General features: G+C 39.4%; 1 protein-coding gene across 4 annotated transcripts in view; it reads right to left on the bottom strand.

The window, feature by feature from the left end:
• The window catches only part of GALNT3 (polypeptide N-acetylgalactosaminyltransferase 3), a 45,820-nt gene extending 22,375 nt beyond the window's left edge, over window positions 1-23,445 (bottom strand). Inside the window, exons 1-3 of one of the 4 annotated variants that reach the window (XM_013052026.2) lie at window positions 22,681-22,771; window positions 4,828-4,868; window positions 656-1,276 (exon numbers count right to left, since the gene is read on the bottom strand). In XM_013052026.2, coding sequence (XP_012907480.1) covers window positions 656-1,167 — 512 coding nt within the window. In that variant the 5' untranslated portion in view covers window positions 1,168-1,276; window positions 4,828-4,868; window positions 22,681-22,771. Of the gene's footprint in view, window positions 1-655; window positions 1,277-4,827; window positions 4,869-22,680; window positions 22,812-22,996; window positions 23,114-23,157 lie in introns of those variants that run through there. The other 3 variants (XM_013052028.2, XM_013052027.2, XM_004743992.3) reach the window with 3 other exon arrangements.
• Between the last annotated feature and the right edge of the window lie 272 nt (window positions 23,446-23,717).

The raw sequence follows: 23,717 nt of genomic DNA, 5'->3' as shown, positions 1-23,717 counted from the left end.
ATGGAAGTAGTGTTGGTCTCTCTGAAGCAAAAGGAGACAACTCTATACATAAGATAATCAAGAAAACGCTAGAGTAAAAAAACATAATTGAATGTGCAATTTAACAATATTGTTCCTCAAAAGAAAGGTTACAAAATGTTAGACGGCATTGTGAAATACAATTACAATATTGAAAGTAGCCACAAAGTCTGTGACTTACTTCATATAATATTCTTATCTAATAAGAATATTATAGAATATCCAAAGTCTTGGCATTTTTTTAAACATTTCTATTTATTTCATAACAATACACAGAGGAAAAGAAACAGCTCCTCTGCCTCCCACATTTCCTGTAAAATTGCCCCCTATTCCCTACTTAACAGATTAGAAAACTAAAGCATTTAAGAATAGAGGATTTCTATGTGGCTCTACAGAAATCAGATCTAAAATTTAGTTTTCCAGTTTGTAAGGTAACAAGTTCTCACATCTACAGTGCCTCATTGAGCATAGGTATGGACAACCTCAATAATAAGAAAAAGCATAATTAGACAAATTAAACAGCAATTGCTGATATTTTGCCTCAGTGTGGCTGAAAAACAAGCACATTCCTTAGTTAATCCCTCTCCCCCTGAAACCTCAATTTTAAACAGTAAACAACAAATATTCTTCAACATACTCAGGAGGTCGAGTGTCTGGTCCAAGATCTCGGTGTAAAGAAATCCTGTCACTTGCAAAAGCATTAAAACAGTGTTTTGCTTCTCCACGTTCTTTTTCCTTCTGTTCTTCAACACTTAAATTGGTTGTCTTGAACGCTTTACCAGAAGCACCAGGTGCATTGGAATCCTGAGGTGGGCGGTCAAGAACCGGTTTCAGTTCTGCTGCTGTGTAATATCCTTGCAAACAGGGTCTCTCACCAGCATCAATGTTTTGCCTGACAGGTGCTCCTATTTGCATTTTTGGCATCGCATCTTTAATATTGTTTACAGCTTCTAACATTAAATCAAACACCTTGTTTTTGTTTATATTTCTTTCCATCCTTGATTCCTCTTTGGAATATTGAACACTTACTTCTCTTTGCATTAAAATCAAAAATATTATAAAGAAAAAAATTACTGCACCAAGCTTCCAGAATTTTTTATGATAATGTCTTTTAAGATGTAATTTTACTAGTCGTTTTATGTGAGCCATTCTGACATTAAAAGCTTGCCACTTGACAAATAACAGTTATAGTTTCTTCTGTAACTTATATTTTTTATCATAGATTTGCTGGCAAGAAGATTTCATTAAAGGGTAATACCTATAAACAGAAATGATAAATGGCATTAGCAGCTATTCATTCCTATAAGCATAGCTCAATTCATTCATTCAACCAACAGCTAAACATTATAAGCTATAAACAATGTATTCTTATGGTTAACAAAAATACAAAGATATCTTGCCCTCAAGAAAATTACATTTTTGGGGGCGCCTGGGTGGCTCAGTGGGTTAAGCCGCTGCCTTCGGCTCAGGTCATGATCTCAGGGTCCTGGGATCGAGTCCCGCATCGGGCTCTCTGCTCAGCAGAGAGCCTGCTTCCCTCTCTCTCTCTCTGCCTGCCTCTCCGACTACTTGTGATTTCTCTCTGTCAAATAAATAAATAAAATCTTTAAAAAAAAAAAAAAAAGAAAATTACATTTTTGGAAGAGTACATTGCTATAATTAGCTATAATCTACTGACTTTATAAAATATTAGGGATTTCTCTCCAGTGGGGAAAAAAATACCTTGTAAACTGTGGCTAATATCTATTATGTGATAGGCACACAATTATTTTTATAAACAAATTTAGAGTATTTTTAAAAAGATATCTTAACTCAATGACCAAGGGGCCAAAGGACTTCACTGAATTGATTATAAAGAAAGGGGGAAATCCATAAGAAAGCAAAAGTATACAGGTAGTGTTAGGCATACATCTAAAGTAGTGGCTTTGATTTTATGGAATTTGCCCGCAACTTATGAACCTCTGCTCCAAATGAATCAGTTAAGATTACAAAGCAACTTCAAAAACTCAGAAACTGGCATGTTCTCAAATTTGTTCACCTGATAATACTTGTGAATCCTGACAGAACCAAGAAAGACTAGAAAATTAAAAGCATCTATTTCATTGTTATTCCACAGCTATTTTCAACAGCTCACACAAATACAAAATCTAACAGCAAAAAGAAGATGGCACTAAGATTTACTTGAAATGACTCTAAACAGGCAACAGAGATTTGCCTTACTTTGAGTTACAAAAGCAATGTCTGGTTTAATAAAATACTGCTTGCAGTTGACCCTAAGAACAGAGCAACATGTTTATTAAACTCTAATATAGGCCACCAGAAATGAAAGAAAGAAAAAGAAAAAAAGAGAACATTGATGACAGCCTGAGTCACAGATAAAGCTGATTTTCTTTACAATGATCTTTAAAAAAAAGGTATATGGAAGGGTTTCAGTATATAATTACATACTATGCACCATGATACTCAATCAAATTTGCAGGGCAAAGGGGAAGGAAAATGACTTTTCCCCTAAATCCTAAACATATTTTAGATATTTTAAGTCAAATTTAATTTAAATAAGTGAAAACTACATTTGACACTTTATTCAGTTTCCACAGATATTGCTAAATTAAAATTAAAAAGCCAAGTTTTATGATGGATTCTCTCACCTTTAGTAAGACATTTTAAGCTAAATAAATAAAATAGGCAGAACTTAGTTCTATATTCTGCTTCTATTTGGAAAGATACATGTATGTACGTATGTATGCATGTATGTATAGAATAGACACTTTGGCTTCAAAAGATAATTATAATGTATATTGCTCATAAAAATGAGATTTTAACATTTCTGAGTTTCTGTTGCTTTAGGAGACTCATGTAAGAATTAAAATGACCTGGTAAGCTTTTTACATTACTTGAAGACATTATGTAAATAGTTTCAGAACCACACAATTGTTGCTGTGTAATTTCTTATGTAGCAAATGTTGTGCTAAACTCTGGCTACCAAATTAAAGATAATTCTTACTCTCAAGGAGCAGAGATTAGTATGAAAGGTGGCATGCCAACATGCAACCACAAAACAGTGTGACATGTGCTAAGATGGAAGACTATGAAAGCAATATGGGAGGTAAACAGAAATGTTGGGGAATTTTTGCCAAAGATAACACTGGTGAGCAGTATCATAAAAGATAAGCAATTTTCAGGCAGATGGACAAGAGAGAAATGAGCAAGAGAGTGACTGACGCAAAGACATAAAAAGCAAGACAAGACATGGACAGTCCAAGTGGAAGACACAGAGAGGAAATAGCAGGAGGGGACACTGGGACATCACTTGAAAACCAGCACACAAAGTGAGACGGGAATCCACCAATTTTATTCCGAGTGGAAGGAAATGGGTGATTCTAAGGAAGACTCATAACCATATTTATGTTTTAGATAAGTCAGTTTCCTCAGCACTGGTAAAGGCGATGGATACCAAAGAAATGAGGAAGGTAGAAAGGACGGAGAGGACCGGTCAGGAGCCCAGGAAGTAGAATCAAATAGAATTTGGTGAGAGAAAGTGAGGAATGGAAGGTGGATGGCTGACGTGATGACATTAACAGAGGCAGGGAATACAGGAAGCAGGGTAGGCTTGGGAGTGGGAGTTAGATAATTGGTTCTGTTTGGGAGACAAATTTGAGATGCTGATAGAGGACTTCCAAGGTGAGTCCTCATGAGCAAAAAGATATACAGGACTGAAAATCGGAGAAAAACTCTGTGCTAGAGAAGAAAATGTGGGAGTCAGTCTTGGGGTACAGAAGAGTTCACCTACAGTATATACAGTAAAGAGGCCAGCGAAATAGCTACATTTAAGGGGTAGGTGGGAAAAGGATAAACTGGAAAGAAAGAGCAAGGGGATTATAAAAACAAAATAGAGGACAGTCCAGGGAAAACAGGTTAATAGATAAAGTATCCATGTCAAGTGGATATAGACTCTACAACTTGCAGTTAACCCTTCAGAGATGTTAATTCTTTGACAGTTGGTTCATCTTTAAAAGTAAACTGCACTAGACCTAGTCCAGTGGATTTTAGTGCAACACCAGGAATGAACCTTGGCAGAGAATCCACTAGACTCGTACAGTCTTGCCTCCAAGATCTAGGGCTTAGGACCTAGGGTGCATTCAGACTAACGGGGCAACAACCTGTTCTAAGAGATTCTAGGAAGGTAAGAACAGGCAAAAGTTGAAGCTTCATAGGATAATTGTCACCTATGAATTACTACGTGATCACCTTTAACTACAGTTTGATAAATAGATATAAATCAGCCTACATTCACCCTCCTTCCTATCCCTGAGTCAACGCCCAAAATCCCCTTCTGCAGTGCTGCTAGTGATACTCGATCTCCTGAGCAACCAGATGTAAACTAGATCAGGAATTAGACAAGGAATGAGCTGTTCTTCTTAGGATGTTTCAACAACACATAAACCAGGAAAGGGTGCAGAGAAAGTATAGAGTAAGGGAAATGACAGAACTAGATACTTCTGTAACAGTGGTGGTTTTCCCAAAACATATGGCAGAAATCACATTTGTGGGTAGGGTGAGGAATGAAAAAGAAGGATGGAATTAATGAGGTAGTTGGAAGAAAGTTCTTTTTTAGGAATGAATTATAAACTAGAGAAGTTCTTCACCAATAGGGCAAATAACCCTATCATTGTGTGTGTTTGTCTATCTAAGGAAGTCACTCAATTAGTCAGTCTTAGTTTAGGATGTATCCAATGAGGGAGTCAAGAAAAGCTCATGAAGGACACAAACAGTGTCTCCCTTTTTCATGGTTGTTTCTCTGGTACTTACCAGGATGTTGGTGACACAGTGAATACCCAGTATAGGTTTAACTAGAAAAGGAAGACGGACCAGGATATCATATATTATTAGAAATAATAAAACAATAACTCACTTTTGTTAAATGTTGATTAGGTCCCTGATACCTTACTTAACATTACACAGGTTCTCACTTAGTCCTCCAACAATCTTGTGAAGTCATTCCCATTTTACTGACAAGCACGGAGAGTCAAACAGATTAAGGGGCCTGGCCAATACCATTCTTTTAAGTGGAATGGTAGCATTCTCCCAGCTGTGTTCAAATTTGATCTAAATTACTAAGCTTTTAACTGAAGTTATCTGAAATAAGACCTTTAAGGGTCAAAAATTGATTCTCTACGGACTCTTAGGTGGCTCAGTCAGTGAGGGAGCTGACTTTTGATTTCAGCTCAGGTTGTGATCTTGGGGTCTTGGGATAGAGGCCTGAGTCAGGATCTGCTCGCAGTAGGAAGCATGCTTGAGGATTCTCTCTCTCCCTCTCTCTCTGCCCCAACCCTGCTCGCATGCTCTCTCTTTAAAATAAATAAATAGATCTCAAAAAATTTTTGATACTCTAAATGTAAGGACCTAAGGGAAAAACCTAAGGAAAGAACTACAAATAGCTTCATATCAGGTAAGGTTTTCTGGACAAATGAGTTAAAAAGGGGAAGAAAAAAAAAACTGTTTCCAGAGCATATTTTTAGAAATAAAGATTCAGAATAAGACTGTGGATTTTAACAATGGAGGATTCACAGATTGAGACCTTTGAGTAGCAAGAGTCTACTAAAGTTGGAACAGGATGATTTCCTCTTTTCAGATTATTTCAGAAGGGAAAAATGTACTTTTATCCGTTGCTGATCACTTGAAGATTCCAACATAAATCTCCCAGAAATTTTTATATGACTTTTCTGCCCCTTGTTGCTAATGTGCACTATTAGTCTTCCATTAATGAAAATTATACTCTACATCAAGCATCTCTATCAGTGGTCTTCAACTCTGGGTACACAGTACCAGAAAGCTCTTTAAAAAGAGTGTCTCAGGCTTCCCCTCTAGAGAGTTTGATTTAATTGTTCGAGGGACAGGGCATAGGGCCTGTTTTTGTTGTTATTTTAGGCTCTCTAGATAATTCTAAAGGGCAGCAGGTGCTAAGAATCACTGGTCTAGGTCAGAAGACTTTGGGCAAATCAAACTAGCACCTGAAAAGGAAAGGTCTATGTCTATCCTAAGGCAACCACACTATTAATTTCTAATATTCCAAGGACAGGTTTTTCAAAATAGATTCTTGATATAAAATGAGCAAGAGTGGGGTGCCTGGGTGGCTCAGTTGGTTAAGTGACTGCTTTCAGCTCAGGTCATGTTCCTGGAGTCCTGGGATGGAGTCCCAAATTGGGCTCCCTGTTTAGCAGGGAGTCTGCTTCTCCCTCTAACCCTCTCCCTTTTCATGCTCTCTCATTTTCTTTCTCTCTCAAGTAAATAAATAACGTCTTTTAAAAAAAATAAAAAAATAAAATGAGCAAAAGTTATTTTGACTTACAGAGATTAGATGAAATTCAAAGCACGGATAACCCAAAGTTTCCTGAAAAGGCTTATTAGAGATTAATGCTGATATAATTGATGCACTGGGGTTTTATTGCAAATTATGGTGCTGTAAAATCATTTTAAAAATATTTTATTCCCATCAGACTCTGAACAATAAAACACAATAAACAAATGAATTAACGAAAACCAGGACACTTGATTCCCATTCCAGGGAATAACATTATATTCCTAGATCTCACTACTTAGCAAATTTGAAGACCTATGTGAAAATAGCCAGTGAAACAAAATAAATTTCTCCTAGAATCAACTTCCAATTAAACTCAGAAGTTTCAGAGATTAAAAAACAAAAATCAGCATAACAGCAATTTCAGAATATAGAAATGATTAGTTCTTGTTCTTATTGTATGTTCTAAACCTTTAAATACACCTATCTAAAATGGTCATTTGCTAATTATAAAACATCAGATTCACAGGAGATAGGAATACCATGAAATCATTTTTTAAAACTAGAAAAAAATTAATTTAAATTCAAAGTCCTTCTAAATTCTAAAGTATAAATGTCTAAAATTAGAAAAAAAAGTAAAATTCCGAGGCCTCTGGTCTTAAAGAATATCAATCTATATCCTAATATTATATGTAGACATTATAAGAGGGCATTAATAATAAATAAAAATATCCACAAAATGATATTTTAAAAGACTAAAACAATATGCATGAATCTAACAGATTCTCTGTGGAGACTGGGTTAAAATCAATGGATTATTCTTAGGGGTAAAAATATCTTTCTCTCTGAACAAAAAGAACTGAAATATCACAAATTAAAATAACTACAAAGCTGTGGCACCAGTTCTGTAGACTATGGTTTCTCAAACTCTACTATAACAATAAATCACCTGAGGATGTTGTTTAAATACAGATTCAAATAGGAAAAGATCAAGATAAAATCCATCTTCAGTCTCTGTTGTCCCTTCCAGGTGGAAAGGACACATTGCAAAAACATTAGTTGTTAGTTTAATTTAAAAATTCCAACTGAAGCAATCTCTTAAAGTAGTGAAAACAGAACATTTCATAACTGCACATGAAAGTAACATTTAATAAAAGAAGAGGAAAGTGTTTCTTTCCATTTCTTGTTCCTATATTCCTGACAATAAACTCTTTTTTTTTTTACATCCTCAGGGATTTGGGGTCTGGTTCCAGGTGACTTTAACTGGCATAAAGCCTAATTGGTATATGAAACTTGCTTGCTACCGTATGAATGAAAGCATGTTATAAAGGGTTAGGAGTAATCACAAAAGACCAAAAAATTACAAAGCTCTATACCTATAATGTAGTATAGATTATAGATTAAGAAAAGTATACCATTCCTCTCTCTGCCTGCTTCTCTGCTTACTTGTGATCTCTGTCTGTCAAATGAATAAATAAAATCTTAAAAAAAAAGTATACCATTGCAAAATTAATACATATTGGATCATTGCCACACATTATCATCTAGATTTCCTAATCAAATTAAAAAAAAACAAAACAAAACAACAACAAAAAACTTGCCCTAATAATAAACCTTATGTGCTTGGGCAGAAATTGTATTAAGTGCCCTCATCTGCTGGTTAGGGAAGGGAGGAGTGGCAGGAAGTCATTCTGCTTGTATTCATTGTTAGAATCAAATTTCACGGTGATTTGTTGTTGTGGTTTGTTAGTTTTGATTATGTTTAAGTCTGTGTCCACATCCTTGTCTGCAGTTCTTCTGAGCAGGAAGTGACTTGTGGATGTATGACAGGTGACAAACACTGACGCAAAGCAAATTGCACTGAGATGGCTACATGCTGCCTCCCAGGAGGAGGAGGCAGAAATACCCCAAAGATCCCAGCTAAAGACTAGAGTTGCGCTGGCTGGCTGGAAAATGCCACCAGCAGACAGCTAACTGCATGTTAATTGTCATAAAAGAGGATGGCTTTCTGAACAGTCGTCTCTGCAGGTTATGTGACAAATAGCCTACTGACATAGCCGACTGCCAATAACTTAGAGGCACAGGTTTTAATATAGAAAAGCGTGTGGTCAAACATCCAACTTCTCAGCTAAACCTGGTCAGATAAGCATCTCCATTAGCAATATTATCTTTGAAGGTGAAAGGTTATAGAAAGGCTCTTGATTTCTGGACCAGCCAATTCTATGTTTACAGCTTGGAGCAAACAAGTAATTATGGAATTATAATACTCTTTCGGGAGAGGGCAGGATGATGGTGAAGGGGAGCTCACGTACTCTCCAGCTACTGTGAATGAATCTGCAGCAGGAGGCAGATTCTGGAGGTAGCTATGAAAGCTATATACTGATAATTTATGGCATAGTAGAGAGTAATTTTGAGGAGTGATTTGAGTGGTCCTACAGATTACCCACTTACCTAGTACTTCCCCTGGACAGAAGGACTACATTTTAAAAGGTTTGTCTGTGTATTTACCTTGTAAACATAATAGATGGCCCTCAGATTAGTAAGGAGACAGAAACTACATAGTGATTTGAAAAAGGTAAGTTATCTATTATTAAGAGAGGACTGGAGTAACAGGGAATTGAGTTAGTGAGTGAAAGAGAATTTTAAATAATATAGGAGTAGACTTAAGGGGCAACCACTATCCACAAGGCTGAGATGAGGGCCCAAGAAAGAACCCTCCCCTCACCCGCACTGAGAACCAGAGATCTCTGTTGAGAGAGCACAGTGTTGGCTTCCTGATGGTGGAAAACCGACATATGTGTCTCACTAGTGAAACTCGTCCAAAAAATCTGCCCTCTGGAGTTCCAGAAGAAGCCACTCAGAGGGAGGTATCAAACCCTGGAACTTGCTATGTGCTTAGGATAACTGTTGGCTTCTGGGTGCGGATGGCCTCTGGAGTTAAAAAGCTGTCCCCTACAGTCTAGTGCATTTTCATGTATAGCCTGGGCCAATATGGTGCCAAATTGGTCCTGGAATAAAATTTGGGAAGCAGGCTCCCTAGATACCCAGTTTTGTGGGGCCCCCAGTGTGCACATGTGTGGGGTCTAACAGAGAGTGTCGGGATCAGTGACTTAGGCTAGGGAATAGGTCCATGATGTCTATGATCCCAGGGTACAACATTACTGCCCAAGTCAAGCTCTGGAGAAAGTGGACAGGCCAGGGGTGTGCCAGCTCTAGAGAAAGATGCACCATGCAATTACTTAACACTAGAGAAAACAATGTGGAGGCTGAGAAGTAGAGAAAAAGTATGCCCAAAGAGAGCCTAACCAGGAAGCCACCCTGAAGCCAGGAAGGGAAACACCTTCTACTTTTCAGTGTCCCTCCAGTGCCCTCTATTGATAAGGCTTACCATCAATGCCAGTCAGCAAAGGAGAAATATCGACAGGGCCCTCACCCATTACTGTAGAGCAGAAGAGAATAAATTTGGAACTGAGAGACAATAAATTGATAACAGCATAATCTACCCTTTTGACTACTCAGTTTCCATATGCACACACTTTCTCACACATTCGAACTCCTGTACAATTACAAAACAGCTCTATATTCCACCAAACAAGATGCAAGGATCCTCCTTACAAGTGCAGAGGAAACCTCGAAATGAGATGCAGAGTGCCAACAGCCACTGTACCCATTACTGTGACAATATGAATTACTTTTCAAATTCGGTCACAATCCCACCAAACATTTTTACCTAAAGACTAAATTATAAACTTAATTTCTAACAACGTCAATGTAATAATTTGTTAAAAAAAAAAAAAAAAGAAAAGAAAAGAAAATGGGAAGGAGAAAAGAAAATGTTGCCTCCCAAAATAAAGGTCGATTAAGTATAGTAACAACTGAATGTCCAGAAATGTTACTGAAGAGCTCCCGAATTTCTGTGGGTCTGATTATCCTCTGGTTCTCATATACTTCACAAAGATATCTAAAGTACTTGCTACTTCCTGTTCATCAGATACAATCAATATAATATTATCAACATAGCAAATCAAAGTGATATTTTGTGGATTGTTGGGATAATTGAGATTTCTAGGACAGGAGAACTGACCTGGCCTTGGCTGTGCTAGATAAAAGGCAATTGCCTTTGGTGGCCCTTGTAAATTGATACGGAGAAAAATCAATTAACCAAGTCAATAGCTACATACCAAGTGCCAGAGGCTGGGTTGATTATATCAAGTAAAGATAATACATCTGGGACAGCAGGCACACTTGGAATCATTCAATGATTAAGTTTACAATAGTCCATTCATTCTCTAAGATTCATCCAACTTCTGCACAGGCCAAATAAGGGAGTTAAATGAGATATGATAGATATCTCAAGTCTCATTTCGAAGCTTTGATGGTGGCCCTGATCTCAACAATTCCCTTGGGGAAACAGTATTATTTCTGATTTACTATCTTAGAAGGAGGAAAAGTTCTAAGGTCTTCCACTTAGCTCTCCTATCACAATGGTCCTCAATCTATGACTTAGAGAACGATATAGGGATTCTCTGCCAGTCATCCAGAATGTCTACCCCAATTATACATTAAGGAAACGGGGAAATAGGCACAGGGTAGATCTCTGACAGCTAAGCCCCCTATGAGTCAGACTTGAGTGAAGACTCCATCTATTACCTAATTACTGTAATTCCCCATTATGATGAGAGGGCCACAAATGGTATTTTGGCTCCCTAGGAATTGGTATGAAAGGTCTGAGTATTTTCTTCTCCCCAAAGCATGGCTACAGGTCCATCTGGAGAAGGCTTTTGAGGAAGATCTGTGTTGTATGCTTGAAGCAGTTGTGGAGACTTCCTCAAGACTAGGCCTCAAATTCAACTGAAGGGCTCTGAGCCCGAGAACCGATTTACATTTGGTGATGACACTTATCGGGTGAGAGGTAATGATGCTCAACTGTGGCAACTAAGGTCAATGTTTCTGCCACCACGTCTAGAGTTTTTTCTGCTTTATACACAAGGTGATACTGTGGTACTGTATTTATTTCATTCATCCCATTTGCAAAAAAACAAATGCCTTCTGATTACATCTCTGTCCCTGATTTCCATTATTGTATATACCCCTACTTTGTCTTTGGTGATTAAATAAATGCTACTTGTCTTCTGCTACTATGGTATCCCACCATCTCCACTGAAACCAGGGAGCCAATCTTAATGGCCTACAAAGGAGAACAACCACAGATTTTTTTTTTTCCACTAATGCAGGCACTTTCCTCACTTATGTTTTTCTCCTATGTTAGCAAAGGGAGAGTGTACTGAGCCTTGTCATGGAACCCAGAGGATGGGGATGCAGGTTCCACACAATAAGTTCATTGAACATTCATTTTTTGAAGGAGTCCCAAAACTCACAAGTAGTAGACAATTTCTATCTACTCATTCTCCCTTTCGAGGCCTCGGAATTCCAAGGGAGAGAGGAATGCAGGAGCAAGTGAGTGAGACTGCTTGCTGCTCGATGGTTGTCACTTAGCACTCACTTTCTACAAGCTTATCTACAACTCCGTGGGTCCTCATCCTCCACCTCAGGTTCTATCCCTCTAGAAAAAGTGTCCGCAAGCTTTCCACAAAGGCCTAAACAGTAAATGTGTTTTACTTGGTGGACTGGGTGGTCTCTATTACAACTACTCAACTCTATTTTTGTTTTGCAAAAGCAATCATACACAATACACACATGAATGGGCACAGCTAGTTCCAATAAAATTTTGTTTATAAAAACAGGTGGCGGATAGAATTTGGCTCAAAGGCTGTAGTTTGCCAACTCCTGGTCTAGAAATCCAAAAAGGCTTCAACCTGAAATTTACATATTTCCCTATATTTACCTAGTCTCCATTAACTTTCACATCCCCAGATGTAAAAGAACCAAATAGTCCTTCATAAATCCATAACATCATTTAAAAAATAGGCATAAAAGCAATGTCTGCCTTTGAGATCAGGTGATTTTGTACCTATTCTAAAACATACAATATCACTCCACTTATCTAGTCACCATCTGAAATTCCTACATTACCCACCCCTCATAGGGAAAGAATGAAAAAGTCTTGCTAAAACATGTTTCAGATGGAAATAAGCCAGTGCCAGACTAAACTTTCTTTTCTCAAAAGCCGACCTCAGACAGAATAATTTTCCTTCGAACCATACACAGACAATTACATAGTGAGGCCAATAAGAATGCTGAATGCCAAGCTCCATATAGGGAAGAGAGGGGTACCTAATTCTGTGGGATTTGTACTTAATTCTTTAGGCAAAGGGGAGAGGCACTGAGGGATTTCAAGTAAGGTGATGACCTAATTCCACAACTGAAATTTAAAATGGTTATTCTCAAAGCTGTGCTGAATTTGGATTTTGGGGGAAGAGGGAGGCATGCCAGTAAGAAGACTGAAGGTGGTTAGGAGACTATTAAAAGTAATCCATGTGAGAGATTGAATAGGAGGGGTGTGGAGTCTTGATAAGATATCTGGAAGTTAGGGTTAGCTGACTTCAGCAAATGAGTCAATGTGAAGCCTCAGAAGGTCGTTAATAATGAAGTATGTGAAGATGGGTGCTTCACTCGTGTGTTCTCTGTTCTAGATTATCTGCAGAGGAAGACCTGGAGCTAAAATAACAGGGCAAGAGGCCACAAATGCTAAAAGAGGTAATGACAAAGGGTAATGAGTATGAGAAGGAGACTGAGGTAATGATAGCAACAAGTCTTAACAAGTTCAAAATGATGGGTCATATTTGAAAGAACAAAGGTCATGGTCAAAAAGCTCAAATAAAACAAAGAAAATAATAATTTGCATCAGAAGCCCTCTCTGCACTATTAACAGTCCCCGGAAGGACCCACCATGCCACCAGGTATTTAGTATCAAGTGTTCTTTTACCCATCTGACTCCAAACGTTCAACATCTCATACTACTTGCCTCCATCAATGTATCAATCAGGTGTAAGGATAACGTCTAGAAATTTACCCCACAGATATGCTAATATGCTAGTATCCAACATCAAAATGCTGGAACTGACAACTTTACCGATTAGAAGAATAAATTGCAATAGATAAATAAATCATGATAGGTTCATATGATGGAATATTATGCCAGGTTAAAAAAAAAAAAGGCGGAGCGCCTGGGTGGCTCAGTGGGTTAAGCCTCTGCCTTCGGCTCAGGTCATGATCCCAGGGTCCCAGGATCGAGTCCCACATCAGGCTCTCTGCTCAGCAGGGAGCCTGCTTCCTCCTCCTCATCCCCCCTCTTTCTCTTTCTCTCTGACTGCCTCTCTGCCTATTTGTGATCTCTGTCAAATAAAAAAAAAAAAACAATTAAAAAAAAAGGTACTTTATATGCTGATATGAGGGCATCTCCACAATAAGTTAAATTAAAAAAAGATTAATTTGCATTTTTATGTATGCAATTTATATATATTATATATATGCACATATATATATAAAGAAAGCATTGTTTGCTCACAGGGAGGAAAACCAGGTGTCAGAGGGCAACAGCGAAAGGAAGACTTATCATATACACCTCCTTATTTTTTTTTTTAACTTTGGACCATCTCAATAGAGTAACTACTTAAAAAATAAGCTGGAAAAAAATTGAAGGTAGAATAAAGATTTTCTGACATATAATATCTCAAATTTCTTAATTCCATTCATCATTTCTCAAGAAGTTACTGGGGAATGTATTCCATCCATATGAAAAAGTAAATAAACAACAAATTCACCCATATATAAGAAATAGGGACTCCATCAGAAATGTCAGTAAAGAGGGGCACCAGGGTGGCTCAGTGGGTTAAGCCTCTGCCTTCGGCTCAGGTCATGATCTCAGGATCCTAGGATCGAGTCCCACATTGGGATCCCTGCTCAGCAGGGAGCCTGCTTCCCCCTCTCCTTCTGCTGCTCCCCCAACTTGTGCTCTCTCTCCTTCTCTCACTCTCTGTCAAATAAATAAATTCTTAAAAAAAAAAAATGTCAGTAAAGAGAAATCCCAAACAACTGCTGTGGAACAGGTCTAGAAAGCAATAGTCCAAATTCGAACAAGAGGATAGAGAGCGTCAGAAGAAACCAATAAATTGGTGTGATTATGTAGAAAAATCATACTGAGATGATGTGGGAATATAGAGAAATAGAAATTGATATGTGGAAAAACCAAGCTATCTTTTTCTTAAATGGATTATTAACGCCATGATTAAAAACATTTTACCCAGACTCACAATATACTCATGTAATTAATTAGCAAACAAAATGTACATAATAACCATAAGAAAATATTAAAGTGGAAACAAAAATGTGAGAATTATATTGGGAGATGGAAGAAGGGAGAGCAAGGGTTACATGTGTTAAAGAGCTAGATATTTACCTATTTTAATGGGAAGTCAATAGATAATATAAAATATTGATAAATTAAGAAATAGCAGTATATGCATATTATTGCAAAAGGCAAATACTGGAAGAAACACCTAAAAGAGTTTAAAGTTGTTACCTGGAGGCAGCAGGACTGGGGAAGATGAGAGCTGACTGGATTTTTTAAATTTTCTTTTCTTAATTTTTTTAGAAGATTTATTTATTTGAGAGAGTGACTGAGAGAGCAGGAGGGGAGGGGGCAAAGCAGAGGGAAAGGGAGAAGCCACTGAGCTCCCCACTAAGCAGGGAGCCCAACACTGGGATCCTGGGGATCCCACAGATATGTTAGTATGCTAGTAGAATGATAACCTGTAACTCTGCACACTAAAGCATCATTTTTATCCCCACAATAAGTTAAATTAAAAAAAAAAAAAAAGAGTTGACTGAATTTTTGTTGCTGTTGCTGTTGTAAGCCTTTTAATAATTCTTTCTAATTTTATTTACATAGAAGCAGGATACAAGTACAGGACTTGGAATCAGACAGCTTGGATTTGAATACTCGCTCTGACATTTCACTGGCCTTGTAGACAGAGGCAAATTACTTAATCTCTCAATTTTCTTGTCTCTAAAATAGGGAGAAAAACAGCATGTACCTCATTAAGTGGCTTTGAAGATTAAATGTTTAATTCATGTAAATTGCTTAAAATATGCCTGGCACATAAGTGCTCAATAGTAAAATAGCAAATAAGGACTAAAACTTATTAAGACAACAGATACGAACTTTGGTTACTTAATAAAAAAATACAAAGACATTAACAACTAAATTCTAATTTTAAAAACATGAACCACGTATTAAAGTCTGCTCCCTTTGTGAGAGAACTCACAAAGTTAACACTCCCAGGTATTAAGTTGGACTTTATTTCTTGAGCCTACAGTCTTCACTTTTAATCTGCAGCTAGGGGTGAGGGTGACGGGGGAAGACTGGTGAAAAATTCTACTTAGTGTTGGAAAGGGGGAGCTCAAACTGAAATCTGAAGATGAGCTTTAGCTAGATAGGCCAAAAGAGGATAGAAGAGAGTCCCAGGAAGGGACAGTGACACTCGAAGAAAAGACAAAGGCAGGAGGAACATGGTAATAAAAAAAAGGCGAGCAGAGCCAGAACAGAGAGTAACATGGCAGAAGTGTGCGTACTACACAGGAGTAAAATTGTGCCAGGCCTTTAGGCTGAGTCAAGGAATTTGCCTTATCCTAAGGAAATGAAGGGCTTTAAGCAGTTTTGAATGTTTTGAAAAGCTCTCTCTGGGTATAGCATGGGGAACCAAACAGGAAGAATTCAGATAATCAATAGGGAGGCCATTTGCAAAAATCCAGGCAGGAGATGATGGTAGTGACAGGAAACAGGAATGGAGAAAAGAAGAGAGATCTGAAAAGTATTTACATAAGAGGTAAAACTGACAGAGAGCTTTTTTTTTTTTTTCTGGTCTAGTCTGATTATGATTTAAGTAAAAGCTGCCCCCTTTAACTCCTCACCAGTAGCAATATTCTTAGTTGTAAAACATTCATAAACAAAAACGATAAGACATTCCAATCACAAAGTTAACTCTTCACTTCTAAATGGTAAAACCCAGGTCTTGGAACAAAACCAAAAGGCACAAAAATAATATTGAATTCAAAAGAATAAGATGGAAATAACAGCAATCTAAATTCAATAGACTAAGTACATGAAACAAGTTTCCTAACTCAATTTCTGTGGTTGTTGCCCATAAAAAAGCAAATATCCTGCTTGCCTGATGTCACTCCCCTCCCTGGGTCACTTTTCCCTGAACATATATATATATTTTTAAAGATTTTATTTATTTAACAGAGAGAGAGATCACAAGTAGGCAGAGAGGCAGGCAGTGGGGGCCTGGTTCCCTGCTGAGCAGAGACACCCCCCCCCAATGCAGGGCTCGATCCCAGAACCCTGGGATCATGACCTGAGCCAAAGGCAGAGGCTTGACCCACTGAGCTACCCAGGCACCCTTCCCCTAATATTTTTACTTCATAATAGGCTTAGAGGAAAGAGAAATATTCCATGCTTTGCGAATATCTAAAGGTGTTGTGTATGTATGTGTGTGTGTGTGTGTGTGTGTACAGGCACAAAAGCAGACTATATTAAATCATATATGTAAAATGCATGGCAGAATTATGCATAGGACATCTCATCCCCAGCTCAGGTGTATGTTGAGGTGTGTGTGTGGGGGAAGGGTGGTACAATTTCCTAAGTGACGTGAGAACTGAGTCTTAAGAATCAGAGTTATAGAGGTAAAGATAAAAGGAAGGTATCTCAGAAGGGGTGATTAACAAGAGAAAAGCACACAGGAAAAAACAATGAAATCTGTTGTTGGAATATAAAATTTTGGTTTACAGAGGACAGATCCAGAGTTAAGCAAGGGTCAGATTTTGTGGGACCATTTTAAGGGCCATGAGTTCTATCCTGAGCAATGATAAGTTATTAAAAGATTCGGGGTACCTGGGTGGCTCAATGGGTTAAGCCTCTGCCTTCAGCTCAGGTCATGATCTCAGGTTCCTGGGATCGAGAGTCCTGGGATCGAGCCCCCCCAATCGGGCTCTCTGCTCAGCGGGGAGCCTGCTCCCCACCCCCCACCCCCCGCCTGCCTCTCTGCCTACTTGTGATCTCGCTCTCTCCATCAAATAAATAAATAAAATCTTTAAAAAAAAAAAGGTTTAAGTAGAGGAAAAAGAAATTCAGGTTTACATTTTAAGAGATCATTAGCTGAGGGGTTCTGCTGAGGATGGATTTGAGCTTAATGCCATCTGCTAAGATAGTAGGTAGCAGGTGGCTATGGTACCCCAGTTAAGAGTTGATAAGACCCTGAACTAGAGCAGAAGTAGAGTTTGTGGGGGAAGGAAAGGCAGAAAATGTTAACAGATTCAGTGATCTGATAGTTGTGGAAGTTAAAAAAAAAAAAAAGAATAAAAAAATGACCTCTGAATTTCTGCCATGACAGTTGGATAGTGGTATAGATCCATAAGCCATTCTCCAAAAATTCCTGGAGCCAAATACATTTTAAAACTCAGAATATTGGGGCACCTGGGTGGCTCAGTGCTAAAGCTTCTGCCTTCGGCTCCGGTCATGATCCCCGAGTCCTGGGATCGAGCTCCCGCACCGGGCGCTCTGCTCAGCAGGGAGCCTGCTGCCCACCCCACCGCCTGCCTCTTGGCCTATTTGTGATCTCTATCAAATGACTAAATAAAATCTTTTTTAAAAAGTCCTATCATTAAAAAAAAACTCAGAATATTTTGAAAAAAATCAGAATATTTTGGATGTTAGAAAGGAGATATGGTTTACATACCCAATATAACAGTGTACCCCCAGCAGTGCCTGGAACAGCACCATGTAATCAAATATAGCAGTGTATCTGTAGCAAGACACATTCCACCAAGTGGAATAGATGGTAAATAGCTTCCTGACAGTGCATTTAGTTTTCGTAGCAAATTGAGTTCAAGTTTTGCTGATAAATGAGTTACCAAAACATTTTGGTTTTCAGGGATTTTTTTTCGGAGGGGGGGAGTTTGGAATTGTGGCTATGAAATGCTAAAAGTAGTAACACCTATAAATAAAATATAGGAAGTAAAATAGATTGTTTTTGTTTTCGTCTTTGATGGGATGAAGGTTCTGGTTTACTCATGTATAATCTCAGACAATTATGACATCTTAAAAATGTCCTGTGGGCAATGGGATAGATGAACAAACTGGTTGGGACAGTTTAATACTAAAACAATTATAAATAAATAAAGATTTAAAAAAAAAAAGAAAAAAACTAAAACAATTATAGGGAAAATGTACTCTAGGGGAAATATTCTCTATTTGGTGGCAAAAATATGAGCCCAACTCAGAGAATGACTCAAGGAAACTTCATCTGTCAATAGTTACTAATGACCTACAATTCAGAGTCCTACCTGTCTCTGCTTTACCACATAAATTAATGCATTTGAGGCTCTTGCCATTGCTGGCATTGGTTTGAGTTCAATGTTGCTATTAGCAGTACATTAATTATGTTAAAATTACTCAAATTACAGAAAATGAATTATTCTGATATTAACTAGATGCATAATTAGGTGATTGATAATACATCCTTCTCAAACAGATTTTCTAGTCATAAAAGATCTCTCAGAATAAATGCATTTCTACATTTTATGAACCAGAGAACCGAATATGTCCTCAAGATGATCTGGGCATTGATCACTTGCAAAATATTAAATATACTAATTCTCTTTTGGAAAAAAATTCCTTCTATCAGGAGTGAAAATTAAAAGCTTCTATGGAAGGCTTAATCATCCCATCAGTTTCCAAGTCTATATCCCTACAGGTCACTTAGGGATCTCAACCAAACTCTCAATCTCCCAGTCTAGTCTTTTTAGGGGTTAGGAGTCTGATTTCTAGAATTTGTCTCTTATATCTGTTTCATAGTAAAAGAAAAAAATATATAAAATGTTAACAGACTACAAACCAACAATAAACTGGCTTATGTTTACTCAAATAATTTTTTTTAACATCCCATCTAAGCACTATTAATGTGCTATAAAATTTAGGACTTAGAACAGAGCTGGAAAGAATTATTTTTCTCTCAAACTTTCACTTGATAATTGTTACTATCAAAATCCCCTGAGAGGGGCGCCTGGGTGGCTCGGTGGGTTAAAGCCTCTGCCTTCGGCTCAGGTCATGATCCCAGGGTCCTCTGCTCAGTTGGGAGCCAGCTTCTCCCAGCTTCTCCCTCTCTCTCTGCCTGCTTCTCTGCCTACTTGTGATCTGTCTGTCAAATTAATAAATAAAATCTTTAAAAAAAAAAAATCCCCTGAGAAAAATCCTTCCAGTTTTCCCTGTCCAAACATACTACATGAGGTTGAAGGATCCATTTAAAATATGCTAACGTACAGTGAAGTTTCATGCAGTTCCTATGTTTGAGAGATTTAGTCTAGCATCAGGTCCTAGAGTCTCCAGCCCTAAATGTTTAATGAGGATTATAATTTTATATTTTTAAAAATGTACAGCTTGGTTTTCTTTCTTTCAAATATGTGTATGTACATGATGCAGTATGCTAATAGAAAAATCAGCCTTCAAAATTCCAATTCAATAGAATGCTGTAATTTGCAATGTAGGTTCCAGCCCATTTGTGGTCATAAAAAATCAATCCAGTGTGTTGAGACCAGATTTTTTTAAAATAATAGAGAAAATCAACATTGTGTGGCTAAATATTGTTTTGTAAGCCTTGTTACACACACACACACACACACACACACAGACACAGACTAAACTGAAGCAGTTTCTTAATGAGGATTGCAGTCCAAAAAGAAGTTTTAAAAATACTAATGTTGAAGTGTGCTTGCCAGTCAAAAATCTAGAGTGTTGCCAATGGAGGGATGACCCTGGGTTGCTGCCTTATAAAATATATTTTAAGCCAATATAATAAAAGATCAGAAGACTAAATTATGTTGTCCGTGTTGACTCAAAAATTAACTGTGGCTCTGAAATACCAACGAAGGATTAAACATCTTAATCCACATGGCATCTTCAATACACATGTGGTCCACAGTAAGAGAAGAATGACATCTTCACTCATTCTCCCTAGAGTCAGGCATCATCTGGACAAGTTAAGTTAAATTAGGGCTGGACAAAGAACAATGGACTATTCTGTACCCATAAAGGTCTTACAAACTGTATGAAAGACAAAAAGATAAATGCCTTATGATAAGTGGGATTAAGGGTGGTCAAAGAATAACACGGGCCTTGAGTCAAGTCTCTGGAATAATAATGCTATGTCTACTGCTAACTTGCTGGCTGAACTGCCGTTAGAATCTCTCTCTCAGCCTTGGTTTGGCACCAACTGATTGGACTGACTGAGTATCCAAAGTGATAAGGGGATCTTGATAATACTAGGACAGGAGGAGATTCCTGACTTAAGGCCTCACTAACTTAATCTAGGGAAGTTTTTTTTTTTTTTTCTATTTTACAGATAGTTTAACACCTCTGCTTGTGTTCTCTCTCACTGTGTCTCTCTCTCTGTCAAATAAATAAATAAAATCTTTTTTTTTTTTTTTTTTTTTTTTTTTTTTTTTTTTTAATTTTTTAGTGGGTAGAAGAATAAATAAATAAAATCTTTTTAAAAAATGTTTAAAAAATAATTACACCCTGTTTGTGTGGTTGACTTTTTACCTTTTATTGCACATTAAAAAAATAAATAAATAAAACAAAAACAACAAGAGAGGGAGGCAAACCATAAGTTTTTTCTTAACTACGGAAAACAAACTGAGGGTTGCTGGAGGGGTGGGGGTGGGGTAACTGGGTGAGGGGCATTAAGGAGGGCATGTGATGTGATGAGTACTGGGTGTTATATAAGACTGATGAATCACTGAACTGTACCTCTGAAATTAATAATACCATATATGTTCATTAAATTGAATTTAAACAAAACATTTAATAAAAACAATAATAAGCTATAGGATTTGCCTAAGACATTTTGTTAAATGTGCAATTTAAAATATTTTTTTAAATGAGCAAATATAGCAGTAAACAAATGTAGGCAATAGACTTGCCATTTATTATTAGAAATCTTTATGTAAAATGCTGTAGTTAAAGCAATATAAAAAGAAAGATGCTTGGTACAAATAAACTGTCAGAATGTTTAAACTAATACGTATGCTAAACTTCGGGTATTAAAAGCAAAAGTTAAATTTAAAGAAACTCTAATTGTAGGGTATGACTTTAACCTCATGTCTTTTAGCCACAGACTCAAAGAAAATGTATACAGTAAAAGAAACAACATATGTTCTTACAACCAGAAATTCTCAAATGAAAATACAGCAACTTTCTTATCTTTTAACAACAGAATTTGAATGTAAATGTCTTCATTATGTAGTATAACTTTATAGCAAGTTACATTGGCTTAATAACATTTTTCTAAAAATCAGAAAAATAGTCAACTCTATGGGGTTCTAAAAACAGAAATAGTTATTTGAATGAGTTTGAAGTGTTTCTGATGAGTTTTGAGAGAGAAGGAAATAAAAGGCTAAGGTAAGGACCAGTTTCATCCTCATTTCTTAAGCTTCAGAAGCCTAATTGGGCAGGAAAGGAATTTGGGCCTGGCACACCCCGGTTCAGTCGTGGCAGGATCCCGAAACAAAAGTTTTTCTGAACCTTTGAGTCATATGCCACAGGCAAACCAGAGCCGCGATATACGGGTCGTTAAGTCAACAGGTCCTTTAACAAGAGGGTGTGCGGTTGGTGAGTGGCAGTTGGATTTCTTCCTGCCACGAAGAAAATAACTCTTCTCGATCAAACCGGAAAGTGGGCGCAGCTCTGGTTTAGGGAGTGCACCCGGAAAAGTGTAGAGACCAGAAAGGAGAGGGAGACAGAGAGGGATGTGCGCGTCCCGACCACAGAGCGCTTTCCAAACCACTCGGAAACCATTTAAATGGCTCAGGCGGCCGCGGTTTCCAGCCTAGGACTGTCTGGGGTCCGGCTGGGAAAGTTGCCTGGCAAAGCCATGCCCTTTCCCGTCGCGGACTTGCCCCCCCTCCAGGCCCCCCCCCCCCCCCCCCCCGGCCGCCCCGGCACAGGAACGAGAGGAGACCAGCAACCTGTTAGCACGCGTGGAAACGCGGCCGTCTCGCGCCTACCCTGCCCCTGAGACCCCCCACTCTGAGAGTCTCCCGGGGTCAAGCTGCGGACCACCGGGACTTCTGCCTGGGTCCGGCTCCTCGGGGCCCTCCCTATAGAGACTGCCAGGGGCACAGGGCTACCCCCGGAGCGCCACCTGCCCCGGCCTCGGGCGCCCCTCTCGGCGTCTCGGGAGGGGCAACTGAAACACTGCTCTCGAGACCACCTCCAACCGGCCGCTGGGACCGTACCCCTCTCCCCACCCCGTGAACCTTGGAGTCCGTCCTTCCGCCTCCTCCGACGCTGCCCAGGGTCTACTGGCCTCCCTCCCCCTGGTCCGAGCGCCGGCCCGCCCGCTTACCTGGCGGGTGGGCACGGCAGGACGGCGGGAAGCAGCCGCCGGGCGGGCGCTGGACTTGGGCCGGGAGCCAGGTGCAGGTGGTGGCGGCGGCGGCGCCTCTGGTTGCTGTCGCTACAGTTGCCGCTCAGTCCAGCTCCTCCTCCGCCGCCGCCGCCTCCTGCCTTCCCGCTGGGCCTCCTGCGTTGCCAGGAGAGGCCGAACCGAGGCTCCGCTTCCTCTCGGAGTCTCCCAGGTGAGCTCCAGCCTGCGACGTCGGCAGGGGCGAGGCCCCCGTCCCGCGCCTGCGCGCCAGCCTCCTGCCCCGCCCAAGCCCTACCTGAGCGCTCCAGGTGAGGACCGAGCGCGCCGCGCGCTGGGTAGGGGCGCCGTCCCGGCGGAGCACAGCCGCCGCGCCCTTCTGTCTCCGCGGACAGGGAGGCTGGTTTTCCAAGCGAGGCGCGCCTCCGCCCGTCTACATTTGAGGAGTCCTGCACTGACCTGGTGGCAGTGGTCGCCTTGTAACCAGAACTCCGTCTGGGTCCTTGGGGAACCAGAAGTCTGTATTTCCTTCACACACTTCTGCCTTTCTCTGCGGTTCTCCAAAATGAAGGAGTGCGCTGCCCGGAGACTGGGGGGCCCAGTGCCCCCGAGAACCACCTCATGACGGCTGCAACTATTAGCTCGTATGGTTTCCTCGAGCAAGGTTCAGCAGCTTCTGTCACCAGTTAGGTTCCTGAGCTATTGGGTGAGCTTCCTTCCCATGCACTAGTCTTGATTTCATCACTTGACTCACTTCGGCACAGCTAGTGGTTTCCGTTTCTGTAAGCGCGCGCTCTGGTAGGGGCGCCTCACGTCCAAAGGAGGAGCCTCTCTCTTCCAAAGAAGAGCCTCTGGTATTTGGCAGAGCCCTGCTAACTTGGGGCGCACCACCCCTTCCTGGGTTGCTATCGGAAGGGAAACCAATTCCCAGAAGAGAGAGAAAGAAGCGACAATAGAAAGAAACCTGCTTTCCTTGTTTGGAAAGACACTGGCTTCCTGGAGAGGTTTTCCTTCTACTG

This window comes from Mustela putorius, unplaced genomic scaffold (assembly GCF_011764305.1).
Source record: "Mustela putorius furo isolate JIRA1106 unplaced genomic scaffold, ASM1176430v1.1 tig00003869_pilon_pilon_pilon, whole genome shotgun sequence".
Classification (NCBI taxonomy): domain Eukaryota; kingdom Metazoa; phylum Chordata; class Mammalia; order Carnivora; family Mustelidae; genus Mustela; species Mustela putorius.
This window is presented reverse-complemented; position numbering and strand designations above follow the sequence as displayed.